At 41.8% G+C, this 21,388-nt stretch overlaps 1 protein-coding gene across 10 annotated transcripts in view; it reads right to left on the bottom strand.

The window, feature by feature from the left end:
- CALN1 (calneuron 1) overlaps nt 1-21,388 on the bottom strand; it is a 529,066-nt gene that overhangs the window by 101,786 nt on the left and 405,892 nt on the right. The window contains exon 6 of one of the 10 annotated variants that reach the window (XM_038539021.1): nt 11,414-11,487. The exons of the other annotated variants lie outside the window; for them this stretch is intronic. Within the exon in view, the coding sequence (XP_038394949.1) occupies nt 11,414-11,487 (74 nt within the window). The remainder of the gene's footprint in view (nt 1-11,413; nt 11,488-21,388) is intronic. 10 annotated transcript variants of the gene reach the window in all.

The following is a 21,388-nucleotide window of genomic DNA, read 5'->3' as shown; positions in this document are numbered from 1 at the left end:
CCACGACTCTGCCCCAAGTCTGGCCTCTGTGCATCTGGGATGGGGAGGGGTCCTGGCCTGGTTCAGGTGACAGAGGCAGAGGGCCTGGGCTGGGGCGGCCCTGGCTTCACACGGAGCACTTCTCTCAGGGCCGCCTGCAGGCTGTTGCCGGTGGAGAGGGAGCCAGAGGGAGCCATGCCGTGGGTGTGGTTTGCCTGCATGCCTCCTCTGGCCTTTTCTGCTTAGGATAATTGAACATTTAAGTGATTGTTCCACTTCATAAAGTATGGTCCAGGGAGGCACTGTGCAAATTGCTAAATCAATTTATTTTTAAACAGAAATGAGGTTTTAAAAAAAAAACAACTTAATGAAGGCTTGATGTGTCTCATAGCAAGGGTCTGCAGAACACTGCCTTTCCCTCCCTGTGAAGCCATTACCACGCATTCTTGTGCAGCAAACCCAAATGGCCAACTGGGGGGCAAAGGGAATGGGCAGCATTCTGTTTGCTTGCTTGCAAAGGTCAGTGACTCTGCATGCATAAATTACAAAGAACACCACGCAGGGCGTCCACATCAGCAAATGATGTGGTGAATAGGAGCTGGGTGCGGACTCCGAAAAAGACCCAGATTCCAGTTGCAGCTCTACTGTGTAACTCTGGGGCAGGTCACTTAACTTGGAGGCCTCGCTTTCATTTGGTTAGTGAGAATACCCACTTTGCCAGGCCTTGCTGAGCACTGAAGGACTCAATAATAACAGGACTCGTGAACCTACAGTAAGCGTTTATTATCCACTAGGCACAACGTTCGGCCCTTGAGCTGTGAATTCTCAGAGGTCGGTCTCCCTAGCAGGTGGAGACAATTCCATTCCCACGTTAGAGCTTGTGTGTGTGACGTGTGCCACACACACTGCTACGGCTTCTACCAGACTATGAGATGATTCTTCATGTTCATAGTTGGTATTCATGGTGTTAGATCTGATGATCTCCTGTCCTCGACATAAAAGACTGACAAAAGTGGTGTGTGTGTGCGTGTGTGTGAGTCTGTGTGTGTGTGTGTGTGCATGCATGCAGTGTGTAGACCTGCTCTTTTGAATCAGAAATTATTCCTATACTAGATTATTGTGGGTCTTGGGTCCAGGCTTGAGATTATTGTCCTAATCAGTTTTACTTGGTTCTGTGATCCTTCAGACACATAACTTTTCTAGGTGTATCATTTCACACCTGCAGTTAATTCAAATTAAAACCTGTTTTCTCTCTCTCCCACTTACCGACCCCTTTTGCCCAGCCTGACCTCCACCCAAAGCTAATCCCATTTTGGGCTCCAGTCTCCCACAAATTTGAGCTTCGGTGTTGCAAACCTGGACTTTTTCCCCCTATACTTACATCATATAATTTCTTTAAAGATCACACTGTTTTACTTGGGAGTTATCTTTCTTCCATTGTAGACCCAATCTCCAAGCATAGAGTTTGGTCAAGAATAACCACTTTCATTACCGAATGGGAGACAGAACATAAATCAAAAAGTTAACACTGAAAGGTTTTTGGGGATCCTGGAGAAAGACCAAACCTAAAGGTGACCCGGGAAGTTTGGCCCAGAATGGAAAACAAAAATTACTTTGCTTAATTTTCAAAGTTCTCAGTTTTAGGAGAAAAGCAGACATGTTTAAAGAACACTGGGAAATATATTGAAAAATAAATATAATGATGCATAACTTGCTGCATTTTATTCAAAACCCTCTCCCCTCTGCCTAACTTGCTACCTTTACCACAACCTCAAGTAATGGGGATAGGCGAGGCACCTGGGTGGCTCAGTGGTTGAGTGTCTGCCTTCGGCTCAGGGCATATCCTGGGGTCCTGGGATCGAGTCCCACATCGGGCTCTCCCTCTGCCCATGTCTGCCTCTTTCTGTGTGTCTTTCAAAAAAAATAAATAAAATGGAGAAAGGCAAGCAGAGAAATGGCCTTCTCATTCTGCTTTCTGAAAGGGAACCTAGCCAAGGGCTCCTCAAGCCCAGACTGCTTGAGCCCACCATGCCAAGTCACATGTGTCTGTCCCCATCCCGCCTCCCAGTGAATAAACTGAGTCTTCTGACTGAAGGTAAATCAGGGAGTTTTAACTAAATATATAAAGTGTATGTGGTAACCAGGAAAGCCCCTGGTGAACCAATTAGTTCTAATTCATTAATTCAATCATTCATTCAGTCAATCCAATAATTCATTGTTCATTAATCCAATTAATTCATTTATCTATATATCTATATCTTCTTTAGGGAATCCAGCAACTTCCAGTTGTATGTTTTTATGCTCCTCCATGTTTCATTTCTTTTTTTTTTTTAATTTTTTTTTTTATTTACTTATGATAGGCACACAGAGAGAGAGGCAGAGACACAGGCAGAGGGAGAAGCAGGCTCCATGCACCGGGAGCCCGACATGGGATTCGATCCTGAATCTTCAGGATCGCACCCTGGGCCAAAGGCAGGGGCTAAACTACTGCGCCACCAGGGGATCCCGCATGTTTCATTTCTGCATACATAATTTTCTGACTTCTCTATGATGTTTGATTTTGAGTTTCCCAAAGCATCAAACCAGCTTTTTTTGTCAGATAGAATTTCCCTGAGATAAAATCAAGTATGCAGGGATAGGCAGATGTCTCTTATACAAATCCACCGTTGAGTCCTCCTTTATACAAATACTCCCTGGTTAAAACCAACCAACCAACGAGCCAACCAACCAACGAATCAACCAACCAAGCTGACTGCTAACAGAGGCATTTTGTGCCTGACATCCTAAACACACTGGTTTTCTACCCAATAATAGCCCTGTAAATCTGTGAGTGTGAGATTGATAGGGTGAAATTAGTCAGATACTCAGCTGAACAGGTTGGAGTAAACCGAGAGGCTATTCCAGGTTTTTGACGTAGTTATGGTGCTTTAAGTTTCCAGGCAGATTTCTCACCAAGTTAGGTGGTGGTGAGGTGATGGGATATTTAACATGTCTGTGTGCCCTTGACGTGAACACTCTGGAGGGCATTCTGTAAGTGGTAAGTGGGCACACTGGTTTTGACAGTCTAGGATATGTTGTTATAACAACCCCCAGAGACCCTGCTGATGACCGTCCCTCAGAGACCCAGGTGACAGAGGTTGCATTAGCTTCTGATGCTGCCAGGTTGATAGGAATCCCAAGGCTTGGACATGGGGAGGGGAGAACAGGTGGAGGCACATACCAGCTCTTAAGTGCCTCCATACTGGAAGTGACCCACAGCACTCCTGCTCATTTCATAATTTAATCGAGCTACATGTTTATGTCTAACTTCCAGGCCATGGGAAGGGAGGTCAGGAAATGCTGGCCAACACTAGGAATGTCTGGACATGTGGCAGTTTGGGCTGTTTAGCATCCACACCTAAGGGTGCCGGTAAGCCAAGCTGGGCCAGCTGGACCCTCTTCTTCTTTAGGATCTCTAATCCACTGACTGCTTGAGCTGGACAATCTTAGCCTGTAATACCAGTGACCTAGCTGGAGGTCAAAGTCTCTCCTTCACTCTTGAGTGGAGTTATCAAAGAGCAGAAAAAAGGACCCATTCATTCTAGCAGCTTCCCCCTGCTAATCATTTCCTGAAATCCAGTCCCCCTGAAACTACCTTTAGTTTCTGCCCCTTTTTGTTCAGCCTGCTTCTTTAGCATTCCTATGAGTTTTGAGGGCTACCCATACTCTACCAATATACTCCTTTTCTGCTTCCTAAGAGTCGGTTTTTGTTACTTACACCCCAAAATTTCCCAAACAGAAAACAAAATGCCCTGCGGCTATGATTTGCCAGGTGCTAAATAAGATTTATCTACAGGTGTGGACTGGCAGGGGGAAGATGGGAGAGAACACCTGGCTTGAAGCCACGAAAATCAGGTTCCAGTCTCAGCTCTGTCGCTCGTTTTGCTGTGTGAACACGAGCAAACCCAGAAACTCATGTAAAATGAAGGTCTGGGACAAGTTTATCTTCAAAGTCCTTTCTGACTCCAGTGGACCATGACTGTGTCATTTTGGGATTGCTGAAACAAGCACAAACCCTGTATTTTCGTCCCTGATTGAAACCAAAACCAGGCCCCACACTTTGATAAATAACCTGTCAATTCTACACATTCACTAGAAATCACATTAGCCTCGGAAATCACAGATTGCTTATATTTTACATTTCAAATGCACAGCAGTCCTGGCATCTATCTGAGGACATGCCATCCACCGGGGACTTCACCTCAGGAGTAAGGCTAGAATTCAATACAGGTGATCAGGCTTTTACCCATCTGATTGCTATTTATCAAGTACTACCTCCTTTAGTTTTTTGAGATGGGCTGGGTTCCTTCATTTATGTCACTTAGTTCCCAAGAGGCAGTAGAACCTGACATTTCCATGACATTGTGATATATTAATATAAATAAAAGTAATGATTGCAAACCCTTCAGCTCTCCATCTCTGATTAGAAGAATCCCAGGAGCTGGGCAGGGAGAAAATCCTAAGTATTTCTCAGCAGGTGGGTGCACGGATGAAAAACGAGATGACTTTCCCTATGGATAAGATTCACCTCTGATTAAAATTCTGCCTGGAATAAAAGGGTAATATATTGAGATATGAATGACTCACTAAATCAGAACGGCTTCTCTGTACACATTATTCTCCCTGCCTTTAGCCATAGACTCTCTTGAACTCTTACATGAGAGAAAAAAGGCATTTTTTAGGGTTCCCTGCCTCAGCAAAGTGAGGCTGAAGACCAGAAAGCTATGATGACATTCTGTCTTTGACACACACAGGAAGGGGCTTCACCGAATCACAGAAGACCACGGTCAAGGGAACCTCGGGGGCCTTTGGTCCCATAGGCTGTGGTCAGAGGGCAAACCCTTTTTTCCTCTCTCTGCAAGCTGACTGAGTGCAAAGGGCTTAATCATCTAAGACTTTGGCCTCTCTGCTCCAGGACTGAATCTATGCTCCAGTGCATGTTAAACTTCTGGATGAGGTGAGAAGAGGGGCGGGAGGGAAAGACTTGAGTAGTTGAGCAGAAGAGACATTAGTTGCTCAGAGATTCCAGAAGGTCCCGACAAGCCAGGGCCCCTTCTTGTGAAATCTGAGGATTTCTGCTGGGCGCATTGTGCCCAGCAAATGCTCCCCATAACCAGTCCCACCCCAGGATAGCAGACTGCGTGCCCTGTCAAACCAAAGCACTTGGCAATTTGAGGGTATGCTCGCTCTCCCTCTAGATTCTCAAGTGTTTCAAATGCAGTTTGCCTTTTTACTACAGTTGCAACTTTTCCACTTGCAAGAACCTAAAGGCAGAGAAACCAGTCATGCAAAATAGGTGCCTGTTTGCAATTGCCCTCGGAAATGCGGCTGGACATGTTTCCCTCCTTAATGCGAAGTAGGGAGGTTTTTATTTATTTATTTTTTTAAATGAGTTCCTATTCCCGAGTTCTGGCTATTTCTCAGCTAGGACTCACGCAGCAGATTAACTGAGTTCCTGCTGACCTTGGCAGGAGACAGCGAACCCAAGAATTTGGCAGAACGGAAGCTATGTCCGCGCAACCTGAGAAGCCACACGTCCGACCCAGGGCGCGGTGGGTTTGGGGTGGGATTATCCTCTGGATCCGGGAACCTGGTGTCCAACGATTCCGTTAGGGCCTTAACTACGGATCTGGCAGCCGAGAGTTGTGTTTTTCAGGGTTGGGTTTCAGTACATCACCTTATAAAAACAATCGGCGCACGGGATTCTCACAGACTCAGCAGTTTCGGCTCAGACCAGCCCGAGGAGCTGAGCCAAGGCCGTGACCAGGCCAGAATTCCTTGGGGTGAAGGCTCTGGGTGCTGAGCTGGGGGCGAGCCAGCACCTATAAAGTGGATGCTGGGAACAGCATCCAGCACAAACATGTGCAGATGAACTAAAGAATATTTCCCATTACCAGCTGATGCAGAGACCAGATGTGCACGCTCCCCCAGGGCTACCTCATCCCCTGTGGCTGCCGCTGACAGCTGCCCCCCCGCCCCCAGGAAAAGGGAGAGGTAAAGGGGGAGGTGGAAAGAGCTATGGGAAGTTCGCCAGGCCCCGCTTGGAGGCTGGCTTCTCTCCGTTCCAAATATTCCAGCAGTTAATCACTTGACTGTGCACCAGGGAGCTCTCGCTGCCATGCTAGGCAAAGCCCTACAACGGCAACTCTTAGGATTCTACAGCCTAGCTTCTGGAAGCTCCTCTGGCAAGGAGTTATTCCGAAGACTGGAGGGCCCATTGCCCTCTGGGGACAATGTGTTCAGCTGAGGAGTTAAACTGTGTCCACTGCCCAGGTCCTAGTTACAGAAGCCAGGGGCTGGCCTCTCGTCCTCACAAGAGCTCTGGGAGACCGATGGCAGCAGAATCACTCCTGTCCCTTCCCTACCATGCGAGTTGCAAATGGTTTCAACACATGCTGTCCATTAGGTCCTCATCACAAGCTGTGAGAAGGGCCAGGAATCGCTGTCTCTGGTCGCAGATGATAGAACGGGAGAGCCGAGGGGAGGTGCCTGGTCCAGGGTCACATGGTGGTAAGGGGCGCAGCTGGATTTCTTTAATTTGCTCCACTGCTTCTCTAAAACTAGAGTTTATAAAATGCCTCCAGCTCTTACTGAAGGATATACACCCGACATACAAAGCATGGTGGCATTGGGTCGCGGGCACACAACCACTTCTGTGTGTTGTTTAAGGCAAAATCAGAAAGGGATTAGGGCCTCTGCAGGAAAACTTTCAAGAAAGCCTGTCTCCTCTGCTTTATAACTTTAAATCTCCATTCTGGGCCCAGATCTCACCCTCTGATAGGTTCAAGCTCCTCAGAGCAAGAGATTGAGCAAAGATGAACGCTAGCCAACACTTACACTTCCTTCCTTCAAAATGAGACAAGAAATGAGCCACCTTCAATAGCACTGCCTTTTGAAGAGAGGTGAGCCAATTAGGTTTCTGACAGTTTCTGTCTCCCTGTTCACTTCTTCCTCTCAAAATGATCACCTAAGGCTTTGAAACCAAATGTCTAGGAATAGGGGCACAGCCTGGCAGATGTGAAGCAACTATATATATATAAAAAAAAAATAGAGATAAGAAACACCAATCTGACCAAGGGGAGGAGCAGGGGCCTGAAGCCAAGATATTACCTTTTTATTTTTATTTTTATTTTATTTTTATTTTTTTAAGATATTACCTTAAAGATACCATGCTTGAGATTTCCAGGGATGTAGCCATTTCCGGACCCAGCCCACCCCCCTCCCCTTCCAACAGCAGGCATCATTGTCATTGCACATCTGTAGCAACACGTACCTAGTAGCTTAAAAGACATGATCCAAATTCCACCAATTCTAGGGACAAATGAAAGCAACTGGGCTGGATGTGGATTTCAGGAGCCCAGAGGCTCATGCTCACTAAGGTTGGACAGGACAGCCATCTAAAGGAGAGAATTCTGAGTCTGTATTAGAGATGTAGTGTAGCTGATAAGTAGTCAAGCATTCTCAGTCCAGGAAAGGAGAGATGGTCTGGGAGGTATAGATTCCTTCTCCAGAGGAGATGGTAAATCACCTGCAGCCAAGCAGAGGATATGGCTGAAGCACATGGGTATTTTTTTTAAGCATCAAAAAGAGAGGTGAGGGATCCCTGGGTGGTGCAGCGGTTTGGCGCCTGCCTTTGGCCCAGGGAGTGATCCCGGAGACCCGGGATCGAGTCCCACGTCAGGCACCCGGTGCATGGAGCCTGCTTCTCCCTCTCTCTGCCTGTGTCTCTGCCTCTCTCTCTCTGTAACTATCATAAATAAATAAAAATTTTTTAAAAAATTAAAAAAAAAAGAGAGGTGAGACACAGAACAGGTGGAAAAGGAAAGAAAGGCGTGGAGGGGATGGCAGCATGGGTGCTGAACAACCAGTGAGGGTCTTTTCCTGGGCTGTGGGCAGCCTCCTGGTTCTTATCAAACCATGAGGGTCTTACCCAGGGAGTCAGGGCCAAATGGTCCTCTTCCCCACCTTCTACTCAGCAGAGAAGACAAAAACCAACACATTTACTCTAAAGAAAATGGACATCACAGCCTATAAGAGAGAATTGAGTTTGCTCAATTCAGAGCAGCTGAGCACTGGAATGGACTGGGATGGAGAGCTGGGGAACTTTAAATACCCCAGGATCAGAAAATCCAGACTTAGAAGCAATGCATTCAAGATTGATGGCACACATTTGCAAAATAATACTCATTGGTTCCTCATTTTGCTCCAGATACCTCACCTTATACAATGTGGATAATAATCTCTGACTTACCTAGAAGAGAGGGAATAGCGTAAGGATCAAACCAAACAGTCCACAGACAAATATTTTGTAACATAATGCAAATATATGCTCTCACCACCATCCTCACCAATATCGAAACACCCTGTGTCCTGCCTGAGTGAAATTATTTTTATGAAGACCTGAGAAAAAGGTGTCTCTAACCAACTTTGTCCAACTGAAGACTCTTAGAGACTGTCCAACTGTAAGGCAGGTTACTAATCAACAGTTCCCTTTGACATGTTGTATCAAAGGACTTGTCAATATTGAGCTGATCCAAGACTGAAATTGAACAAATATGTAACATCTCTGAGCTCAAGTTTCTTCATCTGTATAATGGCAACAATAACTCAGCACTCACGAGGCTTCCATGATTACAGGAGATGGTGGAGATGGTGGAGATGGTGGATGTAGATTGCTTTCTCCACCAGGACAACTCAGGTATGTCAAGGCTTTTGTTCCTTTGTTTTGCATTCAAGCAGGGGAATGGAAAAACCTGGAGGAATAGACAGTTGGCCCTATGCCTTAAGTTTTTGAAGAAGATATCAGGGAGAAAGACCTCCTCACCTCCCCAGGCAGAAAATGCATGTCCCTCAAAGGAAGAGGGTCAACCAGATCCAGCTTCGATCACAGACACTGGCTGAGACTCACCAACACTCATCATTCTTGGTGTCCACTAGATTCTCAGACCCTAGCCCCTTGGAATGCCATCCATCTCCCAAGGCCAAGTCCTCCCTCCTCTGTGAGACAGTCTCAGACCTCCTCAGTTGGAGTTTCCATGGTTTCTCTAGTTCTGTGACCTTTTTTTGTTGTTGTTCCACTACATAAAACATACTGAGAGTTTGCAATAGTTTATTTTTCGTGTGTGCATCTTGGATCAATCTTGATCAATCTGTGAGATTTTGGACACTAAGGAATATGTTATTTTCATCTTTGTATCCCTTATACTGCTCCATAATGATATCTGCTTTTTGAATAAAATATACTTCCAGCTCTTACCTCATCATCCATCTAAAGCCAATCCTATAAATAAGCAATGAGAGCTGTCTTTGCCATCATCACCTAAGGCTTAGATGCCGCCACACTTACCAGACCTCTCGTCTTCAAGCTGGCCTCACCAATTTATCTTCTTTAAATGCCATTTTAAAACATCTTATTCAAATTTCCCACTCAAAATCTTTTTAAAGGCTTTGCACTGCTTATATGGTAAGGTAAAAACTTTAAAGCCTTGAAGGTAAGGCTCTCCACCACATGGTTCCAATCCAGCTATTTAAACTCATTTAACCCACGCACTTCCAAACCAGTGAGGCTAACTCATTCATTCATTCATTCATTCATTCATTTTCATTCATTCATTCAAGCATGGGTTAAGTGCCTACTGTATGCCAGCCATTGTGTTAGGTGGTTGGGATCTATATACAAAGACATTGTCCCTGATCTCAATGCAGTTGCCATCCAGTGGATTGAAAGTAAATTGCCTATTATAACTCTAAGTCCCAAGACATTCTGGAGGTACACAGGAGCCAGTTCCCAGAATGGCCTGAGGAAATTGGGGGAAGGTCGGCAGCGTGGTTTTCCAAAAAGGACCCCTACACGCCGGGTAAAGAGAGGGCATTTGAGACAGAGAGAAAAGGATATGCAGAACAATTAAGGATGTTATGAGAACATGGTATAAACTCAAAAGTGGCTCAGGAAGACCTAGCGGAAGCTAACCTCAAACAAAAAGAGATCCCCAGGGTGTGTGATGTGATATTTATTACCTCTGTTGGTATTTCTTAACTTGTGTTCTTGACCCTGGCTCTGAAAGACATCAGGCAGGTCACTCCAGGACAGAAGAATTCTAAGGGTTCCATGGTTGAAAAGTTTGCAGAGTAAATGCATGCTTTCCTCCACCTTGGAAGGTTATAATGTTCATAAGCATATTGAAGGTTTTGCTAAGCCTTGCAATGAAACAAGCGGTTTAAAGCATCCCAAATTTATTTATCCAAGGAAAATGACCCACTGTGTGTTTCCTGCAGGATGGAATCCAAGGACCACCAGAAGTTTGGGAAATGCTGGCCTCTACCTCTACCCCACTCATCGGGCACACTTGTCCTGGCCCCGAAATTGAAGGCCTGGGCTACCCATGGCTATGAATCTTGTTTCCATCACTTCCTTACTTTTTGACCTTGGACAAGTTACTTAACATCTTTGATGGACCATTTCCTCATCTGTAAAATGGTCATAAAATATACTTTATCCACAGGGTGGTTTCATAGAGCACATCTGCCTGACACATAATAGGTGCTTAAAATTTTTCCTTTCATTTATCATCGGTTGACAATTATGAATCTAGTACATCTGCTGAAATAACTCTAAGAACCTTCTGAGGTATACAGCTTTGTTCTTCCCTTAACATCCTGGCACAGCTTCTTCATAGACTCTCACAAAAGATTCTTATTTTACTGATACTCAAACCTCAGCACAAAAGTATTCTCTGAAATATTGCAATAGAAAAACCGCAACAGAAGAAGAAAAAAACAACTGAGTACACACATTCTTGGGAACGGACTGGTTTTCTTAAGGGAGGTACCATAGTGTTCAGAGAAGCTCATTGCTCTGTAATGACTGAAAAATAAGCTATATAAAATACTGTCCTAAGAAGAGAAATATTTGCCATGTTAAGATTAAGATGATGATGGCATATTAGAGTTGGTAGGAATTTTAATATGCAGGTTTTTAAAAGCAGATGAATAAATGCTCTTCCACATGTCTATCCTTGGCCTTGAAAACTCTTTTTCACTTTGGCCCCTTGGAAACTTTCACTGTGGATACATGTCCTTGAAGATTCAACCCAAGCGTCATTTCCTTTGTAAAGTCATCCTTGACTCCCCAACCTGGGGTAGGTAGGACCCCCTTGGTTCCTAGAGTATCCCATGAACACTTCCATTAGGTGGTATTTACTGCTATGGCCATGGCACTTCAGACATAATTGATGGTCAAATAGAAGGGGTCCTGCCTTCATGGAGCTTATGGTCTGATAGGACAGCAGACACCAAACAGGTGAACAGATAAGAAAGGGACTGCAAATAGAGCAAGTACTATGAGGCAATAGAAGAGTCATAATAGAGTATCAAGGGTTCTGTTTTAATTATTTACCTGCTCTCTGCTCCCCTGGCTGTGAAGTATTTCAATGTAACACCCGGCTCACATGTGCGCAACTTGGCATAGTCCTGTGACATAGTACATAGAACTTAGTGTGAATTACCTGATGAATGAATGTATGACTGAATGAGTTCAAAGAGCTAAAACTAAGACACATAGGATTTACCTAAGGTAACAACTAATTAGTTACAATTTTGACTATTGCCTTTGTTTAAAGTTGGAGAACACTTGTAACAAATATATATATATTTAAATATTATATATAAATATTACATATTTAAATATATTATATTATATAAATATATATATATATTTTTTGACAGTACACACTAACAACTTTTGCCACTTGAATTCCAGGCCTAAGCAACAGGTAACTGTTGGGAGCCCTTACTTGACTTCTGGCCCAATCTCTGGCTGCTGTTTCCTGCAGATACATGAGCATGTAGTCTCACAGTGGGCTTCATGTCACACTATGCAGAGAAGATGCTCTCTAGGTACACCTGTTCTCTAGGGCCAAAAAAGCCCACAGCCAACCTCAGAACAATTACTTCTGTGTTCCATTGATACTTGGTTTTATGTGGCTCTTTGGTTCTCCCAGGCCCTATAAAATTGCAAACCTAATCAATGGCTTCAAATTAGAGCTGGCTAGAAGGAAGAATGCATTTTATTTGGGAAATGGTGGCTCCCCATGCACTTGTGATTAAAACAGGATGGAAGCTAATGTGATTCATCCAATTAACCTCAACAGCGTGTCATTCAAGCAAGGACCAGAGAGAAGACTCACTCCGTTATTCCAAATCCTTCATTAAATCAGTCTCATCTGCAGCCCACACTTGCCTGCCTTCCTTGTGATTCTGTGGGGCAGACAGTGTGATTATCTAATTTTAAAAAAAGAGCTAGCTCATTGCTTTTTTTTCTGGATGCCAAGAAGATTTAGAGCAATGACCTGGCTCAGGGATAATATTCTCATATAATTTTCAGATTCAGTGAAAAAGTGCTCATACAGATGTTCACATCCCTCCCAGAGAGAGCCTGACAGAGATGCACACATTTTTTCCTATTTTTTTAATTTAAATTCAATTGGCCAACATATAGTACATCATTAATTTTGGATCACATGATGTGATGAGCACTGGGTGTTAGACACAACTGATAAATTATTGAAAACCGCACATAATTTTTTAGAGCATCACCAAAGACACTGTCACTTACAGCCCCAAGGACACTTGATTTTTAAAAGTCACCAATGTTAGGACTACCTTTAATGAATCTGTAACCAGAAGCTTGCAGCCTAAGACAGGGAATTCAGAGGTTTTTTTTTTTTTTTGTTTTTTTTGTTTTTTTTCAGCAGATAGAATTCACTCCTCACCTCAGAACCTACTTTTCTGGATACAGACTACATTTTCTTGGTGGAAGACATGACATTAAATGGCTTCAAAACTTTGAATATTTAATACATACAAAAGAATGTGTTTACGTTTCTGGCAAAGCTATGGAGCATAGTAGACCAAACACCTGTACACCAACACCCATGAAGCCATGATCCATCTGGAGAACCAGAATAAGACCAATACTCATGAATTTATCTATGGGGTCTTCATGGTCACACCAACTACATACTACCTCAAATGATATGTGAAGTTTATGTTTCTAATTCCTTGCTTTTAAATCGCTCTACCTTATTTTGTTTCTCTCTATATGCTGTTTCCTTTTTCCCTGTCTGCCTTTGTGATTCCTTGGATTTTCAGCAATTTGGCTATGATATATTTACCTTCAAATAATACCATGATACATTACATATAACAACCTGAAGACAGCATTCTCCCAACTGTTCTTGCATATCTTTTGTTCTATTGCCATCATACATTTAGCTTCACATGTGCTACAAACACAATACCTTAGAACTATATTTGCCTTAAAAGGTCAATTTTTAAAGTGATTAAATATTAAATTTATATTGCCCTGCATCAACTATTCCTGGAAATCTTCATTTCTTTATGTAAACCTGTATTTCTCTCACCCTCTTATTTGTTCTGCTTTAAGACTGTCCTTTGTCATTTTTTATAGTACAGGTCTGCTGATAATCAATCCTCAAGGCCCGTTTTGTCTGAAAAAGTCATAATTTTGCCCTTCATTTCAAAAACTATTTTCACAGGGGACAGAATTCTAGGTTGACACATTCTTTTCTATGAGCAATTGAAAGATGTCACTTTTTCTTTTTAGATCTACACAGTTGCTGATAAGAGGCCTGTTGTGATTCTAATACATTTTAAAACTACTTTTAAGTATTTATTTAATTTTAATTCCAATGTAGGTAACCTACAGTGGCATATTAATTTCAGGTGTACAATATCGTGATTCAGCACTTCCATACTATCTCAGTGCTCATGACAAGTGCGCTTCTTAACCCCCATCACCTAGTTCACCTATCTTCCCACCCGCCTCCCCTCTGGTATCCATCTATTTTCTTTTTAGTTAAGACTCTGCTTTTTGGTTCATCTCTCTCCCCCCCTCCTTTTTTTCTTTTGTTTCTTAAATTCCACAAGAGTGAAATCATATGATATTTGTCTTTCTCTGGCGTATTTTATTAGGCATAATACTTTCTAGACCCATCCATGTTGTTGCAAATGGCAAGATTTCATTCTTTTTTATGGCTGAATGATATCCCATTGTATCCATCTATACTACATCTACTTTATCCATTCATCTATCATGGGCACTTGGGCTGCTTCCATATCTTGGCTATTATAAATAACACTGCAATAACCATTGGGGTGCATATGTTTTTTTGAATTAGTGCTTTTATATTCCTTAGGTAAATCCCCATTTAGTAGAATTACTGGATCACATGGTAATTCTGTTTTTAATTTTTTGAGGAATCTCCATACCATTTTCCACAGTGACTGTACTAGTTTGCATTTCCACCAACAGTGCATGAGGGTTCCTTTTTCTCTACATCTTTGCCAACACTGTTGTTTCTCGTATTTTTTATTTTAGCCATTCTGACAGGTGTGAGGTGATATTTCATTGTGGTTTTCACCTGTATTTCCCTGATGACGAGTGATGTTGAACATCTTTTCATGTGTCTGTTGGCCATCTGTATGTCTGCCTTGGAGAAATGTCTGTTCATGTCTTCCACTCACTTTTTTATTTGGATTGTTTGTGATATTATATTGTGGGTTTCTTCAGTGTTGAGTTCTATAAGTTCTTTATACATTTTGGATCCTAGCCCTTTATCAAGTATGTCATTTGCAAATATCTTCTTCCATTCAGTAGTGTGATTCTTATATTTAGGTGATGTATTTAGGTGGATGTGTGTGTATGGGTGTTATTCTGTGTGCATTTTTCCTACGTGGGGTTTGGGCCAATAATCCATCTACTGTCTCTCAGCCCTGAAAGCACCCTCTAATATGTGTTCTGTGATAAACAGTGGAATTCTTTTGAGCATTTCTACTTTGGAGTGAGCACAGTGGAGGTCCATGGAGAAGGGCCTGGGAGTGCGTGCAAGCATATGTTCTCATGTTAGCCCACACTCAGAACGTAGAAATTTGTTAGAAATTTTTTTTTGAATTCTTCTTTCTCACTAATATGGTACCAGACCTTTCTTCCTCTGTGACCTCCCAGTGGTGACTCAGTGCTTGTGTCCCATCTGTCTTTGGAGGGGCCAGTCTTTCCATACATTTCAGAATACGTGGTTGCTCTGGGGCTTCAGCTCTCTGAGGGGTTCAAGAAAAATTGTAGCTTTCCCATATTTTTCAGTGGGAGCAAAACTCTTTCCTATTTCTCACATCCTAGGTAGAGGAGGAATTTCAACTTTATAATGCAAAATATTTCATTCTCTCCCTTTAATCTGCCTCTTAGGTCTTAGGTAAATCCTTGTATCTTTACTAATTTTTGTAAACTATTAATAATTTAGAGAAGTGTGCTAAAATGTCCTCCTATAATTGGCCAATTCCTGCTCATATCTTATCAATATTTTGCTTTATATATTTTGAAGCTATGATAATATGTGCGGAGAATTTTTAAAAATTCTATCTTGCTGGTTAAATATTTTATTATTAAATAATGTTTCTTTTTGTCCCAATAATGTTTTTCTTTCTCTTAAAGTCTAATTTATCTATTTTTTTATTAATACAGTCACCTCAGGTTTCTTTTGGTTAGTCTTTGAATGTTATTTTTTCTAACCCTTTATTCTGTTTTTCTATGTTCATATATTTTAGATTTTAGATGTATCACTTAAGTAGCATATAACTGATCTATTTAAAAAAAACGATCTGATACGCTCCTTTTGCATAACAATTATTGAAGATTTTAGAACTGGCTTATTATATTGTGATTAATCTTTCTGCCACTGAATACAATTTAGAAATTCAAACCTATAACTCCACACGGAACTATGTTATTACCTATTACTTCTCCACCTCTGAAATTGTTAATTAAAATAGTTCTTGGACTCCATTTTCTAACATCCTACAGCTCTTCCGTGCTACTCCCAATATATTGTCCTTTTGGTAACATCGAAACTTCTAGTCCCTTGGTTCTATATTCCCTCTGGCATGATCACTCCCAGATGAGATGGCTATAGTATCCTCCCTCTTCTCTTTACCTCCACTCACTCCACCTGTAATGCATCCTCCATCCTGTTGCCAGAGTAACCCAAGACTCAAATATAATCAGGTCACTGCCTTGCTTACTGTGCAAAAATAAAACTGAAATCACATTGATGAGCCTACAGTGCCCTGTGTTATCTGGACACTATCTATGTCTCTATTCTGGCTGTTTTACTGCTACATCATGTTATTTCCCCCTCCCCCCCCCCCCATCAGAAATCTCCTATGAACTCATTTTATTCTTTGAAATAGATTTATTGAGATGTAATTCACATGCCACGCAACTCACATAATTTAAAATATACAACTCAAGGATTTCAGTGTATTCACAAGGTTGTACAATCATATTAATTTTATAACTTTAGAATATATTCACCACCACAAGACGACACACTCCTCCTTTTAGCCATCACCTCTCAATCCCATCTGCACCCTCCCTGCCTTAGGCAACCACTGGTCTTCTTTCTGATTCTATGGATCTATTTTTGATGTTTCACATTAAAGGGATCATGCAATATGTAATCTTTTTCTGTCTGGCTTCTTTCACTTGTCAAGTTTCATTCATATTGTAGCATGGATTGGGATTTCATTTCTCTTTATTGCTCAATAATATCTGTTGTATGGATATACTACATTCTATATTGTTTATCCATTTATCCATTGGTGTATATTTGGATTGCTTCTAATTTTTGGCTGTTATGAATAATGGTGCTATGGCCACTCTTAAAATGTTTTTGTGTGGATGTGTGTTTTTATTCCTGTTGGATATTACTTAGGAGTGGAATTGCTGGGTAATATAGTCAAACTATGTTTACCTGTTTGGAGAACTGCCAGACTGTTCTCCAAGCTGGCAGCATGATTTGTATTCATGCGGCAATGTCTGTGAGTTCCAATTTCTCCCAGTCCTTGCCAGCACTCATTATTATCTATTTGTTTAAAATTGTTATCACAGCCATCCTAGTGAGCATGAAGCAGTCTCGTTGTGATTTTGACATGCATTTCCCTAATGACATGATGTTAAGCATTTTTTCATGTGATCAATGGCCTTTTATACATCTTTTTTTGGAAAACTGTCTTTTCAGATACCTGCCCCATTTTTCCATTGAGTTGTTTGTCTTTTTACTATAGAGTTGAAAGAGTTCTTTACATATTCTAGATACAAGTCCTTTATAAGCCATGACTTATTTCATTGTGAGGGCTGTCTTTTCACTTTCTTGATAGTGCCATCTTCTTAAATTTTCTTAAATGAAGTTTTTAATTTTAATGAAGTCCCATTATCTATCTTTTGTCACTGTGCTTTTGATGTCACATTGAAGAAGGCTTTACCTAACTCAAGATTATGAAGATTTGCTCTTCAGCTCCTTGAATTTCTTCTAAGCATTTTATATTTTCAGCTCTTATATTTAGATCTATGATCCCTTTTGAGGTCACCACTGTGTTTGGTATAATGAAGGAGTCCAACTGCATTCTTTGGCATGTGTATATCCTGTTGTCTCAGCTCCATACGCTTCTGTGCTTCTCATGTGCTGCTTCTTATGCCCCTAAACTCCTTCCCTTCTCTTCTCTGTTTTTATTTTTTATTATTTTTTATTTTTTTATTTATGATAGTCACACACACACACACACACACAGAGAGAGAGAGAGAGAGAGAGGCAGAGACATAGGCAGAGGGAGAAGCAGGCTCCATGCACCGGGAGCCCGATGTGGGATTCGATCCCAGGTCTCCAGGATCATGCCCTGGGCCAAAGGCAGGCGCTAAACCGCTGAGCCACCCAGGGATCCCCCTCTTCTCTGTTTTTAAAGTTCTTCCTTACATTCCAGACTGAACATAGTTTAAGCCAGAGACTTCTTTGACTTCTCAGTCTAATTTAGATGTCCCTTGCTGGTGCTTCTATAACACCATGCATTCTTCCTAGGTTAGTAAATATTCTCAGCTTTGTGTGCAAAGAGGCAAAAATCAAGAAAATTATGTAAGTACTTAACTAGCAAGGGAGAAAACAAATTACCAAAAATAAAATAAAATAACGAAATTAAAAATGTAACAATAGGGATGTCTGGGTGGCTCAGTGGCTGAGCAACTGCCTTTGGCTCAGGGAGTGATCCTGGGATCTGGGATCAAATCCTGAAGGGGCTCCCCACAGGAAGCCTGCTTCTCCCTCTGCCTATGTCTCTCTCTCTCTCTCTCTCTCGGTCTCTCATAAGTAATAAATAAATAAATAAATAAATAAATACATTTGAAATGTAATAATAATAGAGAACATTTTTTGGTAACACAGACCTATGAATGAGAAAAATCAAACTCTATTTTGAGAGGAGATAACATCTTGCTTACTTGGGTTTCGAATTTAGTATTCTCTATCATTAAATTAATGACACATGTTTATCTGTGAAAATCATTATTAAAAAAAAAAAAAAAAGAAAATCATTATTAGCTTAGGGCCATACAAAAACAGGTGGTGTGCTAGATTTGGTGAATTGACCAGAATTCCTGGCTTTGTTAGAGGTTAAAAGTTTCAGCCCCTTTTTAGACCTGACATACCTGAGGGAAGAAGTGCAATCCCAGCTGTAATTGTGGATGGCTAGACAGGTATCCTCCTTGAGGAGGGTGATGAGGGGAGGTTTGCAGTGGCAGGTGGTATAGACCAGATTAATCAGAAGCCTTGCCAATGCTCTTCTGTTATGTCCTCCCGTATTACAGATTATAGTGCTTGGAGAGCTAAAACTTATTTTCCAGCTTGTCTTGCAGCCAGAGGTCTACTAACCTAATGTACTTACATAATCTGTTGATTTAGAAATGAGACAGATGCATGGGAAGAGGATAAGGGCATGAGGCATGCAAACTGCTGGTGTGAATTATGCACCTGGTGGATTAGGCTTCTGGGGCTAAAGGTTGTGGTCGCTTGATTCAGCAAATGGTTTCTTGAATCACCAGCTTCCCTGTCATGCCTAAGGCAGTAGGTTCTTTGGAGGCCTACGTCTATAGTGTGATAGAGGAAGTGGTTCTTGGAAGCTGAACTTTTTTTTTAAGATTTATTTATTTATTTATTTATTTATGATAGACAGAGAGAGAGAGAGAGAGAGAGAGAGAGGGAGAGGCAGAGACACAAGCAGAGGGAGAAGCAGGCTCCATGCAGGGAGCCCCACATGGGACTCGATCCTGGGTCTCCAGGACCACACCCTGGGCCGAAGGTGGCTCTAAACCGCTGAGCCACCCAGGCTGTGCTCCTACTATTTGATTCAGTAATTCCACTTCTGGGAATATATTTCTCCCCAAATAAAAACAGTATGTTGAAGAGATATCTGCATTGCCATGTTCACAGCACCATTATTTACAATAGCCAAGACATGGAATCTATGTCCATCAGAGGATGAATGAATAGAGAAGTTCTATATCTAAGCAATGCAAAATCACTCAACCATTAAAAAAGAGAAGGAAATCCTGCCATTGTGACAATACTGATTGATCTTGAGGGCATTACACTAAGTGAAATAAGTCAGAGAAAGGCAAATATTGATGATTTCTGTCTTCAAATTTTTAAAAAAGATTTTATGTATGTATGTGTGTATGTATGTATGTATTTATTTATTTATTTATATTTATTTATTTCTAAAGCACGTGACTGGGGGGAGAGGCAGGGGAAGAAAGAGAGAGAAAACCTCAAACAGATTCCACACTGAGTGCAGAGCGTGACCATGGGGCTCGATCACACCTCCAAGATCATGACCTGATCCGAAATCAAGAGTCGGACACTCAACTGACTGAGCCACTCAGGCGCCCCAAATATTGTATGATCTTAAGTGAGATTTCTTACTTGCATGTGGAATCAAACAAAACAAAATAAGACAAAACCAACCTCATAAAAACAGAGAGCAGATTTGTGGTTACCAGAAATAGGGGATAGGGAGAGTGGGTTTTGGAGGAATGTGGTCAAAAGGTTACAAAGTTCCAGTTACAAGAGGAATAAGTATTAGGGATTTTAATGTACAACATGATGGCTACAGTTGACACTGCTGTTAGTGTACTTAAAAGTTGTTAAGATAGTAAACACTAAAAACTGTTATCACAAGGAAAAAATGTTTCTTTTTTTGGTATCTATATGAGATGATGAATGATAACAAAGCTTATTGTGGTCATCATTTCACAATATATGTAAGTCAAATCATTAAGCTTACACTTTAAACTGATAGTGTTGTAGCCCAATTGTATCTCAATAAAACTGAAAAAAGTCTTAAATTAATGCACAACTTGGTTGCATAGGCATTTTTGAGTTTTTAATGTTCTCTAATTTATTCCTCTAGCTAAATATGTTACCTTATTTCCCAGTGAGAATGTAAGCTCCTTTATGAAAGAGGCTTTTTAAAGTAAAATATGCTATGTCACAGTGCTAGGCTCACAACAGTATTGACAGTTACTGGCCTTGGAGGAATCAAAGAGTGTCAACCCCAGGGCCAGGCAGGTCACGTACGTGGTGAAATGGGGCGGGTGAAGAGCGGTTGGGCTGACAGGACAGAGGAAATGTGTGCCTTGTTCAAAGGTAGCAGCTATGTTCAGCTTCACCAGGGTTACCAGGGGGAAACACAAGCCTGCCCTTTTCAGAACAGCTCATCTGAGGTTTTATGTAGAATGACCCCCTTTTAAAATGTTGTCAACCAATTCCAAAATCTTTAACTTGTATTTGCCAGACACAATAGGGCTATAGGATAGATCTGGCTGGTGGGTCAACAGTTTGCAACCTCTATCTCTAATGGTTCTCATGACATCTCCCTCAAAAGAAAGAATATATTCAGTGAGAACTGTGTTTGCATCTTGTATCTGAGAAGATTCTGTTGACCAGAATAGATGGATACCCTGGGGAGGGTTGTCAGTACTCATCGGATACATGAAGCTGGGGTCCCCAGTGTGGATGTTGTTGTCTCTTGGTCTGTAGGGGCAAAGGCTTCCCAGACAAGGGAATGGTGGGGAATCTTCTGGAGAACAACCCAGCAGGGAGCTGCTAGTGGGCTAGATTTGCATCCACCTGGCAAAGGAATCGTTTCAGCTATTCCTAGATGGGAGAGGACTGTAATGAAGAAAAGAGAGTGGGGTACAGAATAGAAATGACTCATAAGAGTGAAAGAGAGACAAGGTAGTCATGTCCCTAGTGAGGAATGGGGAGGCCTGTCTGCCAGGAGCAAGGCTGTCTGGAGAATGAATCAGCAGCTGTCGAGGAATGAATGAAGACATACCCCTCCCATCACAGCACAAGGCCACTGCTTTTTCCTTCTTACTCCTTTAGCTGTGAGTGAAGTGAACCTAGCCATATGCCCAGTGATAATGAACATTTGGGGGCACTCAGCCACAAAATGCAGACTACAAAGT

Source organism: Canis lupus, chromosome 6, assembly GCF_011100685.1.
Source record: "Canis lupus familiaris isolate Mischka breed German Shepherd chromosome 6, alternate assembly UU_Cfam_GSD_1.0, whole genome shotgun sequence".
Taxonomy (NCBI): Eukaryota; Metazoa; Chordata; class Mammalia; order Carnivora; family Canidae; genus Canis; species Canis lupus.
The sequence above is the reverse complement of the archived record's forward strand: the minus strand, read 5'-3'. Positions and strand labels throughout refer to the sequence as shown.